General features: G+C 47.0%; 1 protein-coding gene and 1 long non-coding RNA gene across 5 annotated transcripts in view; one reads left to right on the top strand and one right to left on the bottom strand.

The window, feature by feature from the left end:
• The window catches only part of PRKCA (protein kinase C alpha), a 376,168-nt gene that overhangs the window by 305,679 nt on the left and 46,930 nt on the right, over positions 1 to 23,559 (top strand). For all 3 annotated transcript variants that reach the window (XM_033089264.1, XM_033089266.1, XM_033089265.1), the window contains one exon: positions 23,350 to 23,484. In XM_033089264.1, coding sequence (XP_032945155.1) covers positions 23,350 to 23,484 — 135 coding nt within the window. The remainder of the gene's footprint in view (positions 1 to 23,349; positions 23,485 to 23,559) is intronic.
• On the bottom strand, positions 890 to 11,314 carry LOC117012820 (uncharacterized). 2 transcript variants are annotated; one of them, XR_004421232.1, is made up of 4 exons: positions 11,184 to 11,314; positions 10,449 to 10,578; positions 4,706 to 4,822; positions 890 to 1,678 (listed from the first exon to the last, which is right to left on the bottom strand). It is a non-coding gene; the product is annotated as an uncharacterized LOC117012820 (long non-coding RNA). The 2 variants fall into 2 exon arrangements; XR_004421233.1 differs by lacking the exon at positions 890 to 1,678 and adding an exon at positions 4,210 to 4,431.

Below are 23,559 nucleotides of genomic sequence, written 5' to 3'. Positions count from 1 at the left end.
AACATTTCCAATTTATTGTTGCTCTGAAAAATCTTGGCCAACAGAATGATCTGTGAGTGAAGCCCTTAGGAGCCAAGGAAATTCCCGGGATGGTTGGGAGTGACCTTTCTCTGTGCTGCATCACCCACTGGAGGAGTGCATCTGCCTAAAAGGCAAAACAAACCAGAGCCTTCACAGACGGTGCATCTGTGGGCCTGTAACCTGTTCCACGTTTGTCTTCAGATAAAGTACACGTGGTCCCTGATTCAAAACATAAATTACATATTCATGTGCTCAGTAATGTTCCAGAAATAAAGTAAACAGACCCTCCTGTCTGTGGGGTACCTGTGGGCCCTGCTTCAGATCTTTTCAGGAACGAGGCAGGAAGCTTATTGAGAAGTGAATGTATTGAAACCCCCTGTGCTATTCCTGTGCAATCCCCCTGGACCTCCCATCACTGGTCAGCTCATCCAGGATTCCTCGTCCTTCCTGTTCTGGGTCCTCGCTGCCCGTGATGAGACTCACGGCCAGAGGCAGAGAAGAGGGTCTGCCTTCCCATAGATGTGGTCCGGAGGATGGGTTAGCCCTTGCTCAGAGGACTTTCTGTGAAGAATCACATAATAAATATCTTGGACCTTGTGGGCCATAGGTTTCAAGTAAGTAAGTATGAATTAGGTGTCTCTGTTGCAGCTACTCACCTCTGCCTGTGTAGCATGAATGCAACCCCAGACAACATGTAAACAAATGGATGAGGCTGTGTTCCAATAAAACTTTATTTATAAAAACAGGCAGCAGACCGGACAGTTTACCAACCCCTGGCTTAGCCCATGAACTCGAGAACAAATCCTGGATTCTGCCATTTATTAACCATATGACCTCCCTATGCAGGTCTTTCACTGTAAATGGGAATAATAGCAGTATTTACTTAATAACAGTGTTTTTAAAGGCTAAATTAAGTACTTAATAGAAAAGTCCTAAGCGCAAACTTATCGTGGGCATGTTCTTTGTCCTCTAATCCAGCCGTATTATGCAGTAGAGGCATCTTAGTGAGAACATCTGTAACATTGTTTTTATGGGAAGATATATCCTCATGGACATTTAAATGGATTTCTGGAACATAATGTGTGTATAGATTGGGAACTTTGTGTCACCGGCAATGGGTCAGGTCGTCTCAGGACAAAACAGGTTCCCGGTGGTTGTCAGGGGAGTAAATAGAGTGGCCTATTGAAGAGTTGTATGCACTGACCTTCTCGATGCAGTGGGTTGGCTTAGGCTCCTCATTACAGACTCAAAAGGGAGCACGTCAGAAAGCTGTTTGATATAAACCACACCAGGAATGCGCACAGCAGAATCATGAGGGTAGTAGCAGCTGTCCAGTTCATAGTAGAAATGGCACCGTTGATTTACGACTGATTCCATGGAAGTCCAGTGTTTCTGTTGCTATTTTGATCCAGAAAAATCTGGGATCTGGACCATTGGAATCTGGAGTCATGTGTGACATTGAACTTTCCGGTTGGAAGAAGAGCTATCTTCTGACCACATCTTTTCCTTGTTTAAAACATTTCCAAAGGGTCTTACTGTCATTTGTCCCCTTCCATGGTTATTAGTGAGCTTGAGTGTTTTCGTGTTGTGTGTATCCGTCAGTTGATTCTTCCCCTGAGCCATCTGGCCCACGCCTACCTCCAGAGTCAGGGTTGTCCTAGAATCAAAAACCCAGGAGGAGGCTTGGTGGGGAGAAAAGGTGAGGCAAGTTACAGGACTACTTTTTGGCCCTTCCTTTGGAAACCAGCTGCGTCCTTCCCGGGTCATATTCCCTCCGCTCCCACCCCCTTGTCCAATGCAGAAACTTTCTCCTAAGACTTAGCCCCTCGTCCCCAGGGCAATTGATTTTTACCAAAACCTTCTTCCCCAATCCTGCTTCCCATATAGAAGTGTTAATATTGAATATTAACAGATATAAACGTTAAATAAATATAATGTTAAGTATATTAATACTAGCCTATTCAATATATCAGTATTAAACATATTATTAAACAATATTATTTAAATTAATTTCAACTGTTTGTTAAATTTTTAATGAAGTTACTAGAAAATTTTAAATTACATATGTAGCTTACGTTGTAGTTCTATTGGACAGGGCTAGTCTAGAACATTCTTTCCAATGAAGACAAATAATTTGCTGTGGGGTAGGAACTGAAATGCAAAACTCGTGACTTCCTAATATATTTTTCCTGGGCTTATAAATCATTTGTTTCCAAGAGACCTGGATTTCGGAAAGTAAATTACCCCAAGTTTCTCGGCCTGTTACTGGGCCCAGGTAAGCATGTTTTTTGCATGGCCAACTAACTCTATTAGAGAAAAAGAGAAAATGAAGCTGGGATAATATTTGAGTGACCTACTAATTTAATGATATGCATTTCTGCAATAGTCCCAGAAGTCACAATGAAATCTATTCAGATTTTCTGCTGAGTTGGCAAGCTGTGAGCAGAGGGTCAGAGGTCTGTAGGAGTGGAGGCTCAGAGAGCTTATCTGACCCTGCCTTCTAGACACAAAGTTGTTTTACCTTTGCGACTATGATAAGTGTGTTACCTAAGGGCTATGAACCCATGAGCTACCTCAATTGTAATAGGTTCTTTGGAAATAGGTGACACCAGCCTTTCATGGCTGAATATAGTATTTGAAAAACTTGCTTGAATAGATTCTACAAAATGTCCATTGACCAGAATCTAAAGCTGAGCTAGCATGGCTTCCGTCAAAATAATATGTCTGTGTCTTCACAGTTTTTGTATTTGTGAATGTTCAGAACCATGTTAGGGTCTAAACCAAAAGAAGCCAAAATATAATTGATGACCATGGTCCATTAGAATGACCTGCTTTGCGGGGCTGGTGAGATAGGTCCAGAAACGACCAGAAGCTACCTGGATACTCTGTCAATTGCCTTAAGGTCACATATATATCTCCTTTTATTTATTTCACAAAAACATTTTGAGATTATCCCAATTACTGATTAACAACCTAATATGATCCAATTACTAGAATAGTTAAGGTATTTAAATCAACATAGACAAGCCCCTGTTGCCAATTTATATGTGGAAAGAACAAGCAAGCATTTTTCTGTTTACCGTTGTTGAAATTGGGTTTTCCAAAAGCGTCCATTGTCTTTGAAGACTTTATCTAATTCAGACTGTTCTTCTCCGGATAGGAGGGAAAAACAATTCATTGGAGACCCTCAGATAAATTGCAGCTATTTGTTGATTTGATCAGGCCTGCTACTGTTACTATGGAAACCTGAGTGCTTTCCAATGACCTTCTGGACACTAACCAGAAAATCTATGTGCCCCTGATATGGATTCTGCCTTTTTTTGTTGTTTTTTATTTTTTTTTTTATTTTTTAATCCTTAAATAGCTTAATTACTTACTATCTGAACTGTGAGATGTTAGAGGGGGAAAAAAAAACCTCTATAAAATGCACATCAGTTGAAAGAGATTATTTTAATCTTTGTACTTCAGTTCTGTCTTGGAAGCAAAATCTTAAACTGAAATAGGGCAAGGTTTATTGTTGGAAATGATTTTCACACATTCCTTAGATCCTTGTCAACAGAGGTTAACACTGCCACTCAGCTGAGCAAATTCAAAGGAAGCCTCTGAAAGCAACCGCGTAGAATTTTTGATGAGTCTGTGAGGGAGGGTGAATGTATTCATATCATAGCATCGGCAACATGTGTTTCATCTAATTCATCGTATGGAAATGACTTTGTTGAGAAACCAAAAGAAAAGATAAAAAGGATTGTACATTTCAGTTGTCTGTTCCATCCTAATGACTTCCTGCAATGTCATAAAAAGCCTTGTGTTTATAGCTGCAGGGTTGGCCTTGTGAGTGGACACTGCCGGTTGAAGAAACAGGGCAAGAGCCTATCATTATGTTAGAAGCAGCTATGCGTGCGTACCAGGCCCTGGTACCCACAGGGGGATAGCAGGTACCAAGGATGCTTTCCTCTGTTGACAGGGATTAGAAGGAGAGAAGAAAGAGCCAGTGTCCATTGACTCACACAGACATGACAACTACACATTGACAGAGGTCTTTACGGCTCTGTCTTAGGCACCTAAGAAGTTAAAACATCCTAAAAGAGAAAAGCCTAAAATAAGAGCGACTCGACACATAATGCTGTTTGCTGTTTTTCTCAAGGAACGTGTCTTACAAAGAATTAGGACTGGGGGTCCCTAGGATTCTGAACTCCCTGGGTATCCTGAAAAGGGCGGTGGTGATCACGCTGGTGCCCCGGATGCCTGCAGCTGGGACAGCAGCATTTGGGGGCGTATTAAAAGTGCAGACTCTCAGACCCCATCCTCGACTTCTCCGGAGCCAGAATCTGCATCTTGACAAGATCACCAGGTGGTTCCTGTGCCCATTCAAGTTTGGGAAATGCCGGTCAAGAGGATGTGACCTGCTGACTAATGAGGAAATGAATTCAGATTCTCCAGTGGTTACGGAAGTAGTGAAGACAGACTCCATCACCCCTGGTATTCATACCACACAGGGCGGGGAGCACACCCAACCACCTGCTATTGTACAGCCCATGAGCTTAGAATGGTTTTAATATTTTTAAATGCTTGAAAAAAATCCAAAAGGATATTATTTGTGACACTTGGAAATTAGATGAAATTCAAATTTCAGTGTCCACAAATAGAGTTTTATTAACACAAACACACTCATTCATTCACTTACCTGTCTATGGCTGCTTTCATGCTGCAACAGTAGGGTTGTCATTGCACTAGAGATGGTATGGTCCACAAAACCTAAAATATGTGCCATCTGGTCCTTTACAGAAAAAGTTTCTGACCCCTGGAGTAATGGAATAACAGAATATTAGGACTGGGAGGGATGTTTAAAATCATCTTTGCTGATGGGAAAATAAAAGCACAGCAGAGACTTAGTCACACTAGTTAGTAGCAGGACCCAGATCTCCTGTCTAGGGTGACGCTTCTCTGTCATTTCCTGTCCCTAGCCCCCTCCCTGGGACACCCACGATTCCCACTCCCCTCCACGTGTGCACCATGCTTTTCCATGCGTCTTAGTCCCTGCTTATGTTCCCTTGAAAAGACCCTTCGTTCTCCTCCACTTCCCTCTGTCTGAAGCCCTTCAAATCCTACCCATACCTTTACGTAATTCTCAAGCCTTTTAAACTTGTCTGAAATTTCCCTGTGCAAACTAACCATGGCTCACTCGCTGGACACACCTGTAAGATTTGTCACCTTCATGTTCCCAGAGTAAGAGCCGTGGGTCCTGCTCTGAACGCTTTAAAATCTAAACATGAGGCCTGATGAGGAATCTACCTTTCACCCAGCTTTCTTTGACATCCCAGGGAAGGATGTCTGAGCCCTCACCTCTAGGCAGGGGTGATGGAAGCCGTCCATGTAAGAGGCAATTCTGCAACCCAGAGCATCTCGCTCCCCTTATGGACCCTTATCCCCTTTAGCAGTTGGGTAAAACCATATGTGTGATGAATATGGTCACGCTTGGAGATGGATTAGCTCCTTTCCCATACTTTTTGTGGTTACAGAAATGGTAGTTCTGGAACTTTCCAACTGGTGAATGTTGCATCTACTCTGTGTCAAGTACAAGCCCTGGGGATAGAGAGCTAAGACACGAGCCTTGTTCGTAGGAACGTTGCTGAGTAGTCTAGGGGACTCGAGGCCCTTTACTTTTTCTCCACTCTGTGGGCAATGCTCTGACCCTACAGCGCAGGGGAAGCAGAACTTTCCACCGTACCCGGTCGCTAAGTATATGAGCAGGTATCTGACTCAGGCCACATGTCAGTGCTTTGTTCAGGTACCAGTATCTCCAGCTCTTGAGAGACAGATCCAGCCTCACTGCTGAAGCGATTATGGCTGGCCTGGTGCGACATGGCACGAGCAAGGGCATGGGACCATGGAGCCTCAGAGAGCTCAAAATGGCAGCGCCCACAGGGAGGCCCAGGAACCGGTGGCTCAGGTGCTCGTGGGTGTTTCGTTTAGGTTTTGTTGAAGGTTTGGGGGTTTGTTTGTTTTCCTGGATGAGGTCTCTTTGCCCTTGAAGACTATTGCCTTGATGGACACATGACTGGGGCTCTTCCAAGGTCGTCCAGGGTCATAGCGTGTCATTGCTCAAGGAACTCAATCAATTCAGTGGCTGCTGTGCCTTGGCGGTTAATCCAGAACCGGGTAGGCAACATTTAGGCAGCATTTGCAGCTGCCATTTAGCAGCTGCACTTTGAGCTTCACAGGTGTTTTGCTTCCTCATCTCCCACCCCGCCATCCAGGTGCACAGTCCAGGATGCGTCCCCTCGGAGCTCTTGCTGATGTGTAGAGTGGTGCTGTGGGAGGATGGCTGATTCATTTCCAAAGCCTTTCCCGTGAATTTTTTTCAAAAGGAAATTTGGGTTGGTTTGTCATGCCCGAGCATGAAACAGCTTAGAGTTCTAAGTGGCTGCTGGAAGGCTGTGAAACTTCTCTGCAATTGTATCAAAGTGTCTCTGCGAGAGGAGTTTTGTCTCCCTGAAGAAGCAGGCGACCTTCTGCAGATGGAAGGACGTTGGAGGTCGGACCCTTCTAAAGCCATACCTTGTACTTCTCAGGGCATCTCAGCCAATCCAGAGTCCTCTATACCCCGAGGTATTCAAGCAAATATTGGACAAGTCTGTCTGTCAGAAAGGTGCAGGAGAAATGCCAGACTAAATTTCCTCTAAGGTTCTTTCCAACACCAAGATTCCAGTAAGGATGTTTTTGTTGCTATTGTTAGTTCCCTTTAATCTCGATGTGGATTGGATTAAGATCTCTAGCCTAAAATAGAGTTTTGGGATTGGAATAAAGTGGCCTATTTTGAGAACAATTATAAATAGATTTGTGATTGCAGGTCTAAAGGACCGTAATTATAAGATGTAATAGAAGATAGTCTATCCGTACCTGTTTGAAGAGATGTAAAATGCACGATTTGACCAGTGTCCTGTCTTAGTAGACAAAGCCATCCAAGTACAAAGCATAATCGTTTTCTCTCTGACCTCTCTGTTCAAGCTCAGGGGTGTTGTGACCTTTTCAGGCTGTGGAATCTGGGTTCAGAAAATCGGCCTCTCAGATTTTCTCCCAGAAGCTGACTCCCACGCTGTATGAACTTGTAGGATTAATCCCATGACTGCTTCTGTGGAATTCTCTGTCAAGATGGTTTCAAATTATTTTTCTCACGTTAGTACTTGAGAAACCAAAATTATCGAGTCATGATGGGTTGTTTTTTGGTAGAAGTTGAAAGGTGAAAGGAAGTATACCTGAACGGCAAAACCTGGTTACCTGGCCTTTGGTCAACCGGGACTTCGTTAACCAGCTGCCTGACTACTTTCTGTTTCACCACTAATCTTGGGCACTTCAAGATACTGGAGAGTCTTTTGAATCATCAAGAAAAGATAGATTTTGTTACAAATAGGTTTAATGGTAAGTGGGTTTGGTTCCATTCTCATTTAATGAATAATGGCAATCTGTGTAGAAAATGACCAGGTAACAAGTGTATACTCCCCAAAACACTTGATTAACTAAATACCCCATTACTCCATCTATGGATTGGCCAAGAGCAAAAGAAACATACATGAATGGAGCAGAGCTGTTGATGTGAAACCATGTGTGGCCACATAAATGCCACAAGGGAAGAGAGTTGGCTCCACGTGGTTTGACACTAGCCCATTCACCGTTCATACAAGAGAGAGCTCCTTCCTACACCTCAGGGGAGTGGTTCCCATCTGAAGGGTCACCTTTCTTCTCTCCCTGACCCTCACGCTGTGTCTTGGGCTATGTCGTCCCCGTGCTGTCCGTCTGCATTGTAAGTGGAACCTATGGTGTGTGGTACTCACTCTTGATTTTTCTCACAGTGCTAATTGTTTTCCTGTGTATCCAGCATTTCCCCTACTAACCCAGCAGTTTTTCTCCTCTCCTGTCTTTTGCAGGGATGTCATGTCCGCTTCTTAAAGGTAGTTCTTCCTTACTCCATCATCTTCCCCCTTTCCTTCCACAAAAACGTCCGCCCTGGTTTTTGTGGCTCCCACGCCTGAGCCCCCAGCCGTCCTTTCCTCCCTTAAGGATGCACTGTGTGTTCTGGAAGCTTGAACCTCATGCCGACTTGTATCCTAGTCTGTCTGCCCCTGTCCCAGAGGCCACGGCGCCCCAGCCTCTGTGTCAATCACCCCCCGAGTTCACCAGTCCTCCCCACTCTTCAGACTAGGCTCTTTAAAATTTTACCGTGGAAAGATTGAAATCTCCTATGAGGCATTAACGATAAGTTCAAGTCTAATTTGAAAGCATTGAGTGAACAGAAAGAGTGCATCTTTAAATTGACAACACATTTTCCTTTCTTTCTGTTAATATATATTTCTAATCACACGTTAAAACTCATTTTCAGTTTTATATAAGCATACATCTACATTAGCATGCCGTCAGCATCCTGTACTTACACTGCCTATGTGCATTTATATGGAGGGTGTGGTGTCATATACCCTGGGCTGAAATCATCAAATTGCTCTGACATTCTTAATGCCTGGCTTACTACTACTCACTATATTTCATTTTTTCTCATTTTTTAATTTCTTCCCAACTCACTTAATTGTCGTAACCATTCTATCCCTAAATTATCCAATGGAACTTTGCAATTTGCATGTAAATTATTTTGAAAATCTGGTCCATTGTCATCTCTGACAGCGCCACTCTCTTTTGGGGAGCTGGTTAGAGCCGTGCACCAGCTGTGCTCTCCATGTATTGCCTTTGTTAATAATTAAAATCAGCTCTAGATTGTAACAGCATATTCTTATTAGAACCAACTGGAAAATTCAAACACTCGGCTACATGGGTGAAGAATTTGCAAGGGGAAATCCCACCTTCTACCCTAAGTTAGAATCAACATATAATACTCTTTTAAAAACACTGTACTAAAGAAAACATCTAGTAAATGTTTTTAAAGTTTCTCATATCTAGAACTTGTATCTAACCCTACAGATGTGTCCCTGAAGGGGCCACAAGAGATTAGTGACCCAGAGTTATTGGAAATGAGAAAGAAAAGAACTATTCTTTGAGGTTTCACAAGTCTTGCAGAGCGTGGTAACGTTCATGTGTGAAAACTTCAGCCTTTCAAGACGCCTGCTGTTTGTTTTTTTAAAACCCTGTCACACGAGGCAGTGTGTTGTTCCCTTTGAAGAAACAAACGTCTTCAGAAGTCAGCTACACTGACCACGGGGCAATTTCTTGCCTCTGAGTACAAACATCCTGTATCCTCAGAGTAAGCAGGCACTTCTTGATCATTCCAGGACGTGGAGATAGTTCCTGCTTAAAAACCAATCATCTATCGTCTTATACCCTGTTATTTCAGAGGACACCTCCGCTCTGATGAAACCAACTCACACTGGGTCCTCAGATCCTAATTGTGACCCAAACGTCTTTTCCCTGTGTGGTGTGACATGCCTGAGCAACGTGTTTTTGTCCTTGTTATTATGTTGGAAACTGTGTTGTTCCAGGGAGAATAATATACTATTACAGGACTGTATCTCCCCACATGCAAGAAATGCTGAGTGCTGATGCAGAACTCAGATGTGGCTGGAATGGGAAATAGAGGGAGAGAGAAAGAAGAAAGGATTAGGGCAAAGCTCTTACCTCTCTGGGTCCCCTCCTGGCAGGTAAACTATGTCTCCTCCCACCTCCGACGAGGGACTGCCCCCTCTTCAGAAGAACTGTCCTCTCCCCTTCACCTTCCTACCGGGCTGCACGCCTCTCACCTTGTCACTCCAAGGAAGCTGCACAAGGTAGTGGATAAGTGTCAGGTTGCCGGGGTTCAGATCCCAGCTCTTAGCTGCGTGGCCTTGGGCTACTTAGCTCATCTCTCTTGCCTCAGTTTCTCTGTCTCTAAAATGGGGACGATTAAAGTACCAACCACATAGGGTTGTTGGGAGAATTAAACGAGTAAATATAAAAGGTGCTCAGAACAATTCCTGGCTAGAAAAGTGTTTGCTGCTGTTACTATTCTCAGCACTCTCACTGCACCTCACCCCCAGGTCTGCCCGAGTGCAATTGTCACTGTGCCCTGCTGTTTTCTGAGACGCCATAGCCCAGTAAAGCGAACCCTTTGTTGTGCTTTCTGAACCACTCCTGGGCCACGGGTTGGGAGACTCCGGTTGTGCATTAGATACAAAGAGCCCCTCAGAGAGGACCCCACCGCCCGCGCCCACAGCTGTGAAGTGAGGCTCTCCTGAGTTTGTAAGAACAGGGTGGAGAGGTGTCACATCGACAAAGCCTCTTCAAACATGCTTTGTGTTGGTGCACGTTCTGGCTGTTTCTCGTGCTTTTTGTTGGGGGTCTTAGGTCAAGAAACACAGATTATTCTACCTAAGAAAGAAAGTGTCACCCATGTGTTGGAAAGTCACCCTGACCCAGGCAGTGAAAATGGAGTGCCATCGTGCACTCACAGCTCTCCTCAGAGTGGCTTCGCTCGCTCGTTCGTGGACTAGTCTTTACCTTGTGGCTCTTTCTGAAAATAGAGTTGTCAGTAATCAGTCCGTGGCTGGTCCCCGGGGACCGTTTCTCTCAGTTGACAGTCTGGAAAGAAACATGCAGAAAGGACTCTCTCAATCACTCTTGCCGATGACCATGGGTGGACAGCCAGATTTGCACAGAACTGATGGCTTGGGACGTGGAGAGGCACCCACGGTCTCATTTCTTACTAGGGGTATTCCTTTTGTGACCCCCATTTACCCAGGCCCCAGCAGCTTGTGGGTACCCATTGGGTCACAGTACTTGAATTCTTTTGTATTTTACCAGCTCTTTCCTGGCCTGTTGACACTCCCAAGGCAGGGAACATCCCCTCCCCCAAATCTCACCCTCCCCCAAAGCTCCTCCTCAAATTTCCCTTCCTGTCCTGGAGACCAACTCTTACCAACAAACACCGTGGACTGCTCTACCCTGTCCCCACTCTCATTTGTGTGAGGTCCTATGTCCCTTGGCTTCCTCTCGGCCCCTTTCTGCCCGCTTTCTGGAGGAATCTTGCCTCTCATGCCCCAGCCTGGAAGCAGCTCCTGAGCTCTGAAGCTCTGATGTCACCCGTCACCATAGGAAGGAAAGGCTCTCCACGCAGGAGGCAGGGACTTGTAGTCCATTTTACAGGTGAAGAAACTGAGGCTTTGGTAACGTCCATATTACCATACCGGGTGTTCCAGCCCACTTCTGGTGGGTTCAGTCTTCCGTGCTCTTCGCCAGTGGAGGGGCCCCCTCCAAGCTTCCCTGCCAACTGACTGCCACAGGGACCCAGAGAACAGCCCAGAACAGTGCAGCTGCTGCCAGCCTTGAAAGCAGGTGTCTCACTGAACTATAATTAGGTCCCTTGTTTTTAAAAACTGGTGTGGTTAAAAAACACTCAGTGAAGATAAGATGAAATCAACGATTATGGAAATTTTGTGCTAAATTTAGTTGCCATCGGCCCTGCTATCAAAATGCTTGCCGCTGTCTATGAGAGACATTTTATAAAAAAAAAAAATTTAATTTAATTGAGTGATTGAGCGAGCGTATCCAGAATTTTAGGGAAAGGACTGTAGTTTTTGCTTTTACTTCCATGTGGATGAAGGTTGGAGTGGCTTTTGCTGGGTACCCAGTCCTGCCCACCTTCCCGCAGCAGTTACACGACAGTGGAAAGAAGTGTCTGCAACATTCCCCAAGGGTTCGGCCTTTATTGCCGGTTATGGCTTTTGTTGTTGTCTGTCCTTTAAATCTAGAAGCTGCCATTCTGTGATCATTTAGCTCCAATTGAATTGCCCCAGTGGTGGCTTTTTTTATTGAATTCTGCCCTCATGTGACTATGTATCATCATTTCTCATTATCTCCCAGATGGCCCTGTGTTTCTGCCTTGAAGACAAACCCAGTGGCTCTCTCAGACCACTGCAGGGCCCCTGGGAGCCCTCATTGCCTCCCTTTTCCCACTTCTTGCATCTGTGACTTGCAAAGTCTGGGCCCAGCCGGAGGTTTGGGAAGAGATTGAGGAGACACAGAGATGTCTAGAACTGGTGGGGGTTTTGTTGCTTTCTAGAAAGAAAGCACCCAGCGATCCTAAAACACATCTCGGGCATTAGTACGAATCCGTTGGCATCATGCAAAGGCCCAGGTCTCACATGAGAGAGTGAGTCATCTTTGATAAAAGCACAGCTGGAAAGATAGAATCTGTGTCTTGTTTGTACCATTTTGCAGCACTCAAGGGAACTTTTCTCTGTGCGCCAGCCTTGTGAACCTTAGGCATATTTCTGCTGAAAGGTCCCAGTCAAAATGCAGTCGGTTCAGAACGTAAGTACCACAAGAGGGCAGTAAAGATTTGCAAATAAAAGGTTCCATGGAAACCTGCACACACAGGATAGCAGTGAACTTGTGCCTGGATCTCTGTCCTTTCTGCTGAATGTGAAGGGGGATTAGCTCTTTATGCTCCCAAGTGCTTTGTGGTTTTAGAGACTCATCGGGGTTTCTCTAGGTGTGCGTGTCTATGGCGGCCTGCATAGGCCCCAGCACATTTCCTATCCACTCTGCTTTCTTAGCGCAGAGAAGACCTCCCACCAGAGCCAACTCATAAAGCCGGCGTGGTGGTAATCCCGAACGAGGAAACGTGCCTAGCACAAAAAGGACGTAGGGTTCAAAAAATTACTCAAGTGCCCAAAGTACTCTAACGGTAAGGTGCCGTGGCCATATGGGCTCACCAGGCCTTTCTGTAAGGTGGGCATGAGATGAATATGTGCCGGCAGCTCCCTGGTGAGAGAAAGACCATCGTTCTTCAGGTGAGAGACTTAGAAAGGGTACGCTTTTCTAAGCGGTATGCTCAACGGCCTTCCGAGAACCTGCTTAGCAGGTCAGACAAGTCGCACTACTTCAGTCTGGTAATGACAAGTAGCCAGCCAAAGCCGTGCGTCTTCATTCACGGGACAGCTCTGGAAGATGGGAGAAAACTAAGTTGGCTGGGAAGAAAACAACACGGCAGGATACTAGAGGTGTGTGATACTCAGTACGCAAAGAACAAAGCATCTGTGTTTTCCATTGGGCAAGGTGCTAATATGTCACCGGGTCCCACGGTTCACCTTAGAGTAAGGCTCAGTTGCCATGACAACAGAGGCCTGCTGGCTTCCTGTGAATTTGTTTCAACAGTGGCACCACCCTAAGTGGATGTGTCCATAAAAATATTTCTCATTAAGAAAACGATTTAATGCAATTTCCCTTAAATTTCTGCTCCAGTGAGTAGTTCACTCACCACGTTGTTTGGCTGCGAGACAGCTTTTTCCTGTGCTAGTTAGCATCTCACGCCTCGCGGAGGAGACCCAGGAATAATTTCACTGAAGTGCATTTCGGGCTCTTAATTGTTGCTGTTCTGATAAGTTAGCCATGAGATACAGATGTCTTATTGCAATCTAACTGCAAACGAGGATTAATGATTTGAGAACCTGCATGATACAGGCAAGCTGCAGGCCACAGGCAAAATTCTGGCTGCTACCTGATTTTGTAATTCAGCCATGCCCACTCAGTCATTCCTGTAGCTTTCGCACTCCAATGGCAGAGCTGGGGGGTTACCACAGAGACAGTGTTTGGCTTGCAAAGACCGAAATATTTATTATCTGTCCCTTTACATTGGCCTCCCCTTGATGGAGGAGGATAAGCACTGAATTCAAAGACCAGAGCTCTGGATTCAGAGCCCAGGGAGGAACATTGATTTACACTCATCACTTAGCTCCCCCGGGCCTCAGTTTCCTCATCTGTGAGATGGGCGGCGTTGGTTAGCTTATCTCTACTTCCCTTCAAATGCTGAAAGCTCGGTCGCCCTTGTGCTTTTGGTTAAAGATTACATTCCAAGTGGAGCAGCGAATAGCACAGGGAATGACCCTCTGCAGGGTGGTCCAGGGTCCTGTTTCAGGATTGATGTAGAAGAAATAGCATTCTTTGACTGCCTGACCCTGCTCAGTGGCTGTAGGTAGTGGAGTTAGTTCTCAGTGTCTTCACCTGTACCAAAGGCAGGTCAGACCTTCCCAAGGACACTCTTATGGCTGACAGTCTCTGGTTCTGAGACCCTCTCCCCCCCCACCCCCGCAGTTGCCAGCAGGAGAATGAATGATACACAGTTGTGATTTGCTGTTCACCTGTGATTCCCAACTCCAGAGAAAAATCCAGTCGGCAGGTGCTAGCACAGGTGTATGGGAGGCATCACCTGGCCCCATGCCTCCAGGTTACAGTTGCAGATTGGATTGCCAAATCTGAAAGAGAAGTACTATTAGAAATTCCAACCATGAAATTAGACACAGGACCTGAAAGAAACCAAGAGCCTGCCTTAAGGAGTTAGGCTGCCATGGTTCTTTGGGTATCTCCCTTTTCTCATTGACTGCATGGTCAGATTAAAATGTCTGGCCTCACGCACCAGCCTTTGCAATACCTATGCCTCTCAACCTGGCAGTTCCACATCAGGAACTCCACATCCTGGGGAGATGGAGGATGTGCATGGAGATTGGAATACAAAACTATTTATCTGCATGTGTTCAAAAACTGAAAACTTGGAACAACCTAGGTGTCCAACAGTAGGGGAATGGTTAAATCAACTGCAGTAGAGCCACACAGTGGGGCATTATGCAGTCACTAAAATCAAGAAGAGTGCTTATGTCATAAACAGTTTACATCATATGAAGTGGAAACAATATAATTCTACATAGGTCAAAGAAGGAAACGAAGAAACAAAAAGAATTAGAAGATTACCCACTACAATGTTAACAATGATTATCTCTAGATGATAAAATTATGGATATTTTAAATTGTCTTCTTTGTTTACTTATCCATACCTGTTATATTTTCTAAAATGAACATGTAATACTTTTATAGCAAGAAGAAGCATTGTTGTAGAAATTATTTAAAAGCAATAACTCTGCCTTTTAAAAAGTTGTATATTAGAAGTCATTGCCTTCCCCATGAACACATTTTTCCATTCATTCTAAAAGAATTTGAGGACCACCATGCCCCATACTCTCCTGGAGACACATCAGTGAACCGAACAGATGAGGTCCCTTCACTTCCGGTGGAGGGAGAAAGAGGAACACATAATAGGCCGTGAGAAGAGTGTGAGGGAATGCACACCACCGGAAGGGGACAACAGGGTTGAATAGGGCGCTGGGGAAGCTCGGGGTTGAAGCATCACCTGTGCAGACACTGGAGAGCATCCTGTGTCTGGGTCAGAGGAAGCAGAAAGTGCAAAGGCCCTCAGGCAGTAAGCACACTCGGCATGTTCCAGAAGATGACAAATTATTTAGCCAGAGAACAGTGGGCAGTTTATTTACCCCCGGCTGTACTGCCCAGGGGACGTCGATGCTCACTAGGTAGCATTATCGTAACCCCGTTGCCTGGTTACTGAGTGGGAGGTAATTGGTGCCATGTGCACAGGCTGTACTCCATTCATGGAACCATTGACACGCCTCCCCGGTTCCTTTGGGACTTTCTTCTCTGCACGCCACTTGATTTAACTAATGTTGCAGTGGGTGCAGGTGAAACATAGTTACCTTCCATGTTAGATGCCGTTCTGAGGTCCTTGGTTATATATGGCCTGGCTATTTCTGTGGCCGGTGGAGCAGCACTGAAACACCATCAGTCTGGTGTTGTCACAGTTTGTTCCGATAAGCCCTGAATATGGAACATTTTCATGGTAGAAGAAAAAGTGTGGGAGAAATCCACAATTCTTCATTTGCTCCTGCAGTCGGTCACCGTTGGCCTGTCTGCCCTTGGAATCTTAGAAGGAGAAAGAACCTTCTGTTGTTGTGAGGTTCATCTCTCTACGCTTTGCAAACATCTTTGAAAAATATATTCTTCAAAGCCATGGTTTCTATTAGGCTAGGACATACGCTAGTACTGAAGACATAGTCACAAAATGGGTACGAATGGACACAGTAACAGTGGAGTGGAGTGAAACAGCTCAGCGTTCTTCAGAGTCATCCAAAAATTCCGTCATTATCGGCTGGACCCACTGGGAGACTCAGAATTATTTTTAAGTGTCTGCATCATCCTTATTGAAGATGCATCTTTGGATTTGGGTTCCTACTGCAGGCAAGTCAGCACCTCTCAGAAGTGCTTGCTAGGCAGGGTGCCATTGTATTAGAGGCCCGCGATCGGTGACTGCACTTCCCCCCGTGTCTTTATTCTGTCTGCTTTCCCACATAACCAAAGCTAATATATGATCATGCTACAAAATTCAAACAGTGCTGAGAGTGTGTGGTGTTAGGTCAAACCCCTTGGAATTGCCATCACTGTAGGTCAGGTTGTCCCATCTCAGCAGTTGCAAATGGTCCAACCTAATAGAAAATGAATGTCTCCCGCAATCTGATCCCTCATAGATACAGGGCATCGTAGTTTGGCACGTCCTCCTCTCGATTTGAATTTGAAAAGCCCCATTAGTGAGCTGAATGTGGAGAGCCTCTCACAGTCCACACAGACAGCCCTCAGACACAGGTGTCACACACACATGGCACGCCTCAGCCCCCACCTCCAAGAGTGTGTATTTGTCATATTCAAATTAACTTTGCATGAGGCGCTCTACAGAAATGCCACCGCAGGAATGCTTTAACTTGAGAACACCTTCAATGATTGCAAACTGTCATGACTTTTCAAGAACGGCTCTTGTATAAAATGAGACGCATGTCGACTACTAGTGACTTTTCCGATGGGGAGGGAACACTGCCTATTCTCACAACCTGGTCATCCAGTTGGCATCACGATGCCAGGCTTGACCTAATGCTAATGTGCCATCTTTCAAGGAAACTCAAAATCCTGGATTCTGAGTTGTTGCATCATAGCCAGTAAGCCATGCTGAGTTTTAGTTTAATTTTTTATTTTAAAAGCGTGTTAAGTCTTCAGCCTCTAAAGTCACTTGATTCTATTTTGCAACACTACATATCCTAGTCTCCATTTTTATTTCGTCTTTAAAAACTTTCTATGCCATTTTAATAAGGCAGGGTGTTTTCCTGCAGTCCTCGCCCCTTAGGGGGCTACAGAAGATGCTCCGAAATCTGGGTGAGCAGCTGGAGCTCCTTCCGGGTTCCTCTCCTGCCCCACCCCCGAGGGGCACTGGAGCCTGGAAGCCCCCAGGGATGTGCGTCGGCCTCCCGATGGGTCCCAAGCTCCTGCAGAGCCTGCGTGCAGGTCGATACATAACCGTGGGCCACAGGGTTTCTGGTCTGTGAGTCAGCCAGGCAGAACCCTGACCCAGGTGGCCTGCAGTGGCTCACAGAGGCCTTCATTCCACAGTCAGGGAACAGGTATACGCAGAGCCTGGGGGAGAGCAAAGGAAAGAAGACAGGGCGAAGGGTGTGATGGGAGGCGCTTTCCTGGGGGCTTTCACGAAGGATCCCTCATTTCACCTTCAGCGTAGCCCAGGGATATGGAGGTCTTATTACCACCAAGTTACAGATGAGGAGGCTGAGGCTCAGAGAGGCCGTGTAACTACCCGGAGTCACACAGCAAATATGAGTAAGGCCAAACTCTTTGGAATCCAAACCTGGGGCTCTTTCCAGAGGTGCCATTGATTTCATATGACAGTTGAAGTTTGTTGAAGGTGCAAAGGGTCTTGGGATCATTGACTCTGAGGGGGATGTTTGCACTTGGAGAAATATTCTGAGTGTCTCAGACCAGTACATCTCCAACTTAAATGTGCACGGGAATCCCTTTGGGGTCTTGTTAGAAAAAAGCTTGTTCTGATTGAGTAGATGTGGGATGGGGCCCGAGAGTCAGTGTTTATGACAAGGCCCCACGTGATGTTGTGAACCCCACTTTGAGTAGCGGGGTGTGGACCACGGTACTTTGGGCTGCACATGCCTCAGAGGATGTGCAGGCTACTTCGCGTTGACCTGGTCTCCCCATGTCTGGGACTTGACAGGTATTTGTGGAATAAACGCACAAATGTTCTAAGGCACATGAGGACCCATGTTTGCTGGACCCAGGGCCCGGGTGCCGCTAGGCCCTCGTGAGAAAACACAGCAGAGCAGGAAGAAATAGTAACAGGCACCGAGCCCCGAGCCCTCGCCGGGTGCCAGTTCCTGTGCCCAACTTTCTCATACCGACTCGTCCCAAGCGCCCGGTGACAAGAGCAGCCGCCAGATCTGCCAGCTTACAGATGAAGGACCAGAGAGGGACTGTGTCCGTGGCCACAGTCAGACAGTGTGTGTGGCAAGGTCGGGATTCACACCCGGAGCGCTCGGCAGCTGCGCTCTGCAGACGTTACCAGACATGGTCAGAGCTGAGAGGGCATTCCACCTGCAGGGGGGGCAGGAGGGCTCCGTGGGAGGGTGCTATGCTAGCGGCCTCAGAGCCTATCCCCTCGACACGGCTCCAAGCCTGAGCCTCCATCCACTTTCTTTATGTGACTAGTGCAGACAAGGGGGATGAAATGGAAGATTTGGGATTGTTCAGCCAGCAGGGTTCCCAGCGGGCTAATATGTGCCCCAGCAGACGTTCTCTCTGCTCTGAGTCTCAGGGGACATCCCGCTCCGCCTCCTCCTCTGTGGTTCCAGCCCCATCCTCTCACAAACCCCGAACCTCGGCGGTACTGTGGGGTTGGGTGGGGGGTGGTGTTTGCATCGCTCTAGGAAAGGACGTCAGCGCGCTGATTCTGATGCCTCCGTGGGTTTGCTGAAATCTCTGTGGTTAGGCTTCAGCTTTATCCCTGCAAATATACTGATTTTACGTGTACTCCTGGTGAAATGTGAATTACATGTGTGACGACCGGAATTATGTCAACAAATATGCAAGCTGGGAGGGGCAGGTCCCGGCCCTGCTGGAAGACCTGTTGCCAAACAACTCCTTAAAAAGCTCCAAGAAAGAAAGGGTCGGCTCAGAGGCTCCGCCACCATTGCTCTTCAGTCAGAGACTCCAGCCGGGCCTGGGGCAGGCAGGACCCCTCATCGGGGGAGCACCCCTTGCCGGCCCACCTCCAGTCTGGCGTGGCCTCTGGGGGGGTTACTGTGTGGCCCCCAAAGGCAGGGCCTCCTTCACAGCCCTCCTGGGTGGTGTCCCAGTGTGACCAGTGACTGCTTGAGGGCAGGAGTTCCCGTGCCACATAAACACCCACTTGCAGAGCCCAGGGGCAATTCTCTGAAAGGCCCTCCCAGGTAACAACTGCTTTTCTGTATTAACATCCGTCATCAGTCTGTCCAGTACTGGCTGCAAATCGATGTCCCTTTTATGATTTGGTCTCTTCGAATTCTGTCAGTCCTAGTATTTAATGAGGACATATGTTTTTGAATGAATAAGTGAACAAAGTATTCAGTGAGTGTGTAATTATGAACCCAGTGCAGTGCTTGGTCTAAAGATTACAAAGATCAGTGTGGTGGTCCCTACCTTCCTGGAGTTCAGTGTGGTGAGAAAGACAGATCAGTAAGTCCAGGAGTAAGGTCCGTGTGTTTGTTCAGCTTCCCCGGAAGCCAGTTCTGCCACAGGGTTTTGAGAACAAGGTATTCATTTGGGAAGGGATCCCAAGAGGGAATAGGAGTGTGACTCAGGGTGGAAAGGAAGCCAGCTAAGGACGTGCTGAGTATCCAGCTGGTTACCATGGTGGGCACACTGGGGGGTGCTGCAGAAGTTGCTGTGGGGCAGGCTGTCCAGGAGAGGCTGGAATGGAACCCTCAGATGGCCTCAGGGGCACAGGTGTGCAGGCCGAAAGCTCAGGGCATGCGGGCGGGCACAGACAGTGTCTACACGGGTTGGAAATGGCAGTTCAGAGGACGCAGCAGGGAAACTGAGAGGCATTGCGTGAGTTAGATTTTGTGGGTGAATGGACAACATGGCCCCTATGGGAAGGGCCACCAAAGACCAGAGGCAGGAGCGAGGCTGGCGTGGCTGGGACGGAGGGCCAGGGAGTGCTGGGTGCTAAGGCCAGAGACAGAGCCCAGCTGAGAGTCTGTCTCCTCCTCGTCCGTTGTGAGGACTCGGCCTTTTCTCTCTGACAGATGGGAAGCCCGGGGACCAGGGGACCAGGACAGGGTCCCACTGAACAGGATTCCTCCAGGGGAAGGGGGCAGGGTACAAGCCGGGACACAGCAAAGAAAAGAAAGTCACTGAATTGGGGCCACCTCAGCCACAGAGATAGTGAAGGCAGAGGCCCCGAGAAGAGGGCAGATTCTGGACAAATCTGAAGGCAGATTTGGCATCACCTGCTGACAGTGAGGTTGAAAGAGGCGTTAAACAAATAAACACACCATAAATAAATATTTACAAGTTGCCATCTGAAAAAGAAAAGACCAGGTGGTGTGAGGGAGAATAGCAGGGAATTTGGGGGAAGGGGTTATCTGAAGGAATAGCAAGTAAGCTGGAACCTGGAGGAGGGGCAAAAGTCAGCCAGGCCAAGGTCAAGGTCAGGGGCACATTGCAGGCAGTCCCCAGCAAGACTGCCCTCAGGCAGCTTGGAGGGGAGGGTGAACCAAGGAAGGGTGGGAATTGGTAAGAAGAGGTGGCACTGAAAGTGGCCTGGAGGCCAAGGCCCCAGCTGTGGAGCCAGCCTCCTGGGGTCCCTGTGCCTTCCCTGCCCGCAGGCCCCCATTAGACCCAGGTTGACAGAGGGACTTGCCCCAAGTCAGGCCCAGACCACAGAGATTTTGCTATCATGGAATTCTTGACCACAGAAGAGCTGCGTTTGAAAACGCAGTATTGGAGGTGGCTGCAAGGCCTGCAGGGGGCAGCGTGGAAATGGTTCCGGAAGCATATTCTGCAGGGAAACGTGGAAGGAAAGCCACTCTCATTGGCGGGGTAACTATACAGACCCCCTCGTTGCTCTGGTGCTCTATCCGGCCTCACCTCCTGGGAACAGGAGTCTCCTTTGCCCATCTTCCTCCCAAACCTTTTGGGGTTGATTTCCGAGCATTGCAGTTCGGTTCAGAAGCACTCAAATGCTTCTTCTTTTTTTTTTTTTTTTTTTTTTTTTTTTGCATTTACATGCCTTTTAGCCTGACTATAGGGAATTTCTTGTCCCGGTAACTATACTAAGGTTATAGCACAAAACTCACAGAGCCCCTGTTGCTTGGGTTGTGGCCCCCGATAAAGGCAGTAAATGCATGTGTATAAAAGCCCCCATTTCTATTCTGGAGGCGGGTGCCTCCATCAGCCCGAGTGCTTCCATCAATCCTGGTACCTCCATGGGCTGGAGCGCCTCCATCATCCCCAGCGCCTCCATCAGCCCCAGCGCCTCCATCAGCCCACATCCCCTCCTGCACTCTCTGTGCTGTTGAAGTGTGTTGAAGGCGCAGTGACTGTTTAGAGACACCAGTGAGTCGGGAACATCTGGTCAGGACCACAGTCCACTTCACAGGTGAAAATGCTCTTCACCTATTTCAAGCACCCGGAGCAGTGAGTCTGTCATGTCTGGATGTTTTCAGATATTATTGTGAAGTTCCCGATAAAATAAAAGTAATCTCTTTGTGCCTCTTTCTGGTAATGGTTTTCTCTCTTTATAAATCGGAAGAGCAGAGTAGAGTGGCAGCCTTGAACTTCCTGATTATTCATTTAAAGTTAGATACAAACCAGAAAGCTTCTCAACTTGGAACTATTCCTGGGGACAACTGTGTGGAGGGCAGGGCTGGCCGTGAAGTTGAGGGTAGTTCTGATGAAACCCAAATGATTACGTTCTGGCTCTTTCTCCCAAGTCTGTCTGAAAATGCCTTCCATCCTTTGTGAAGAGGAGGCCAATTTATGTATCATTGTAGTGAAGGTTTTGTCTTTATAGAGTGTCAGTGTTTCCAGGGGCCCCCCAACTTACCATGTATTTCCCAACATGCACTGCCACTAGGAGTATAGTACAACTATATGAAATACTTTCAGCCTTGAAGTAAAACTGTTGGGGCCATCTTTCCCCATATCATAATGTCTTTGCTTCAGGGGGCGCGCTCAAGCTGGAGGTTGGATCCCTATACAAACCCGTTATTTTGTCAGAGAAAAGCATTGCACAGCATCTGATGAATACGGTCTGCCCTCTTTTCTTTACTCATTCAGCCAAAATGTTGAGGGCACGCCCTGTGCCAAGCTCTGTGTTAGGGCTGGGGATCCAGAGACAGCGGGCGGGGTCTGCGTTCTGCTAGGGCGAAGTTCCTTCAATAGCCTGGCACAAGGCAGCTCCCTCAGTAATTGTGGGGTGGAGGGACACTGTTGCTCAAAGAGGGAGTATGGATGATTCCTCGAAAGCCTTCTGTGCTACTAAAGAAAAAATGTCCAATTCCACCTGTTCCCCCAAGAGCCAAGACCCGATGGTGCCCGTGTTCTGACCGAGTAATAAGGCCCCTTGATGACCTTCTTTGCCTCCTGTGCATGTTCCAGGGAACCGTGTTGAGGGCCATCTTGGCACCTGCTCCAAAGCTCAGAGCTGCTCTTAGCCACGTCTGCTGCATTGGAGAGGGGGGCGCAGCCTGTCATTGAGAACATGTCCAAAGCAAGAGTCTTGGCCACGTGGCCCAGGGCTATGGCCTCAGGTTCCTGGGCTTTTCATCAGCTGAATGTCCAGCAGCTGGCGCCCTCACTGTCAGGCAGGTTTCAAAATGTAGTCTGTGCAGGACCTGCTCCACCACTCCAGACTCCAGAGATGTTCCAGTGTGATCCCATCTGCCTCTCCTTTTCTGCTGAGCCCCTCTTACTTTTCACCTTTCACGGGAGACTCTAACTCCCCCATGAGAGTGATGATGAGGGCATGGTCTCCTCAGGCCTTTGTGTGGCATGAGTGTAATTTATAAAAACTCCTTTTGGTAATTCACATGTCACTGACCAAGTATTCTTCAGGCTCAAAGGGCGGTGTGTGTTTCCTGTGAAAACTGTCTCAGACTTATCACCATTTCTTTTCATGAGCTCAACTCTCGGCTTACAAAAAACACTCTGTGCTTCTTACGGTGCTTTTTAAAGTAGCAATAAATCATCCCCACCAGAGGGCACTATTCTCCCTTTTTGCATGGGTACAAGTTTTTTTTATGCAGATTAATCTTAAATTGGACAATCTACAAATGAGGAAACATCAGCACACCGTTTCTTTCTTTTATGTTAAGTGTCACGCAGCACTGGTTTCCCCAAGAAGTTAACTTTTACATCCCAGAATGAGAACCAGCCTGCCCTTGGCAGAGTCCCATGACTTGAGTTTGGATTAAACATATAAAGAGTTGTCTCTTGATAGGTAAGGGAAATTTTTTGGTACTTTGCAAATGTTGCCCTTAGGGTGAGTGTAGCATCCTCAGGTTCCTTTTCTCCCCATACCACCTTCCACATCCCAGCTGGCATCAAGCTTAGTTACGTTTTCTATCAATCTTTTCCCTGGGAAAAATGACTGTTTTCACTTGTGTGCTTCTTCTTTAGAAAGCCAAGCTTGGCCCTGCTGGTAACAAAGTAATCAGCCCTTCAGAGTGGAGGCAACTTTCCAACAACCTTGACAGAGTGAAACTCACCGACTTCAATTTCCTCATGGTGCTGGGGAAGGGGAGTTTTGGGAAGGTAAGAGGGAAGTCCTCTGCGAAGTGGCGGGCTTTTGCACAGCATACTGGGTTCATGTTCTCCCTGAGGTTTCCA

The sequence above is a fragment of the Rhinolophus ferrumequinum genome, chromosome 21 (genome assembly GCF_004115265.2).
Source record: "Rhinolophus ferrumequinum isolate MPI-CBG mRhiFer1 chromosome 21, mRhiFer1_v1.p, whole genome shotgun sequence".
NCBI classification, from domain to species: domain Eukaryota; kingdom Metazoa; phylum Chordata; class Mammalia; order Chiroptera; family Rhinolophidae; genus Rhinolophus; species Rhinolophus ferrumequinum.
Note: the sequence above shows the minus strand (reverse complement) of the source record. Positions and strands in the feature narration are given on the sequence as shown.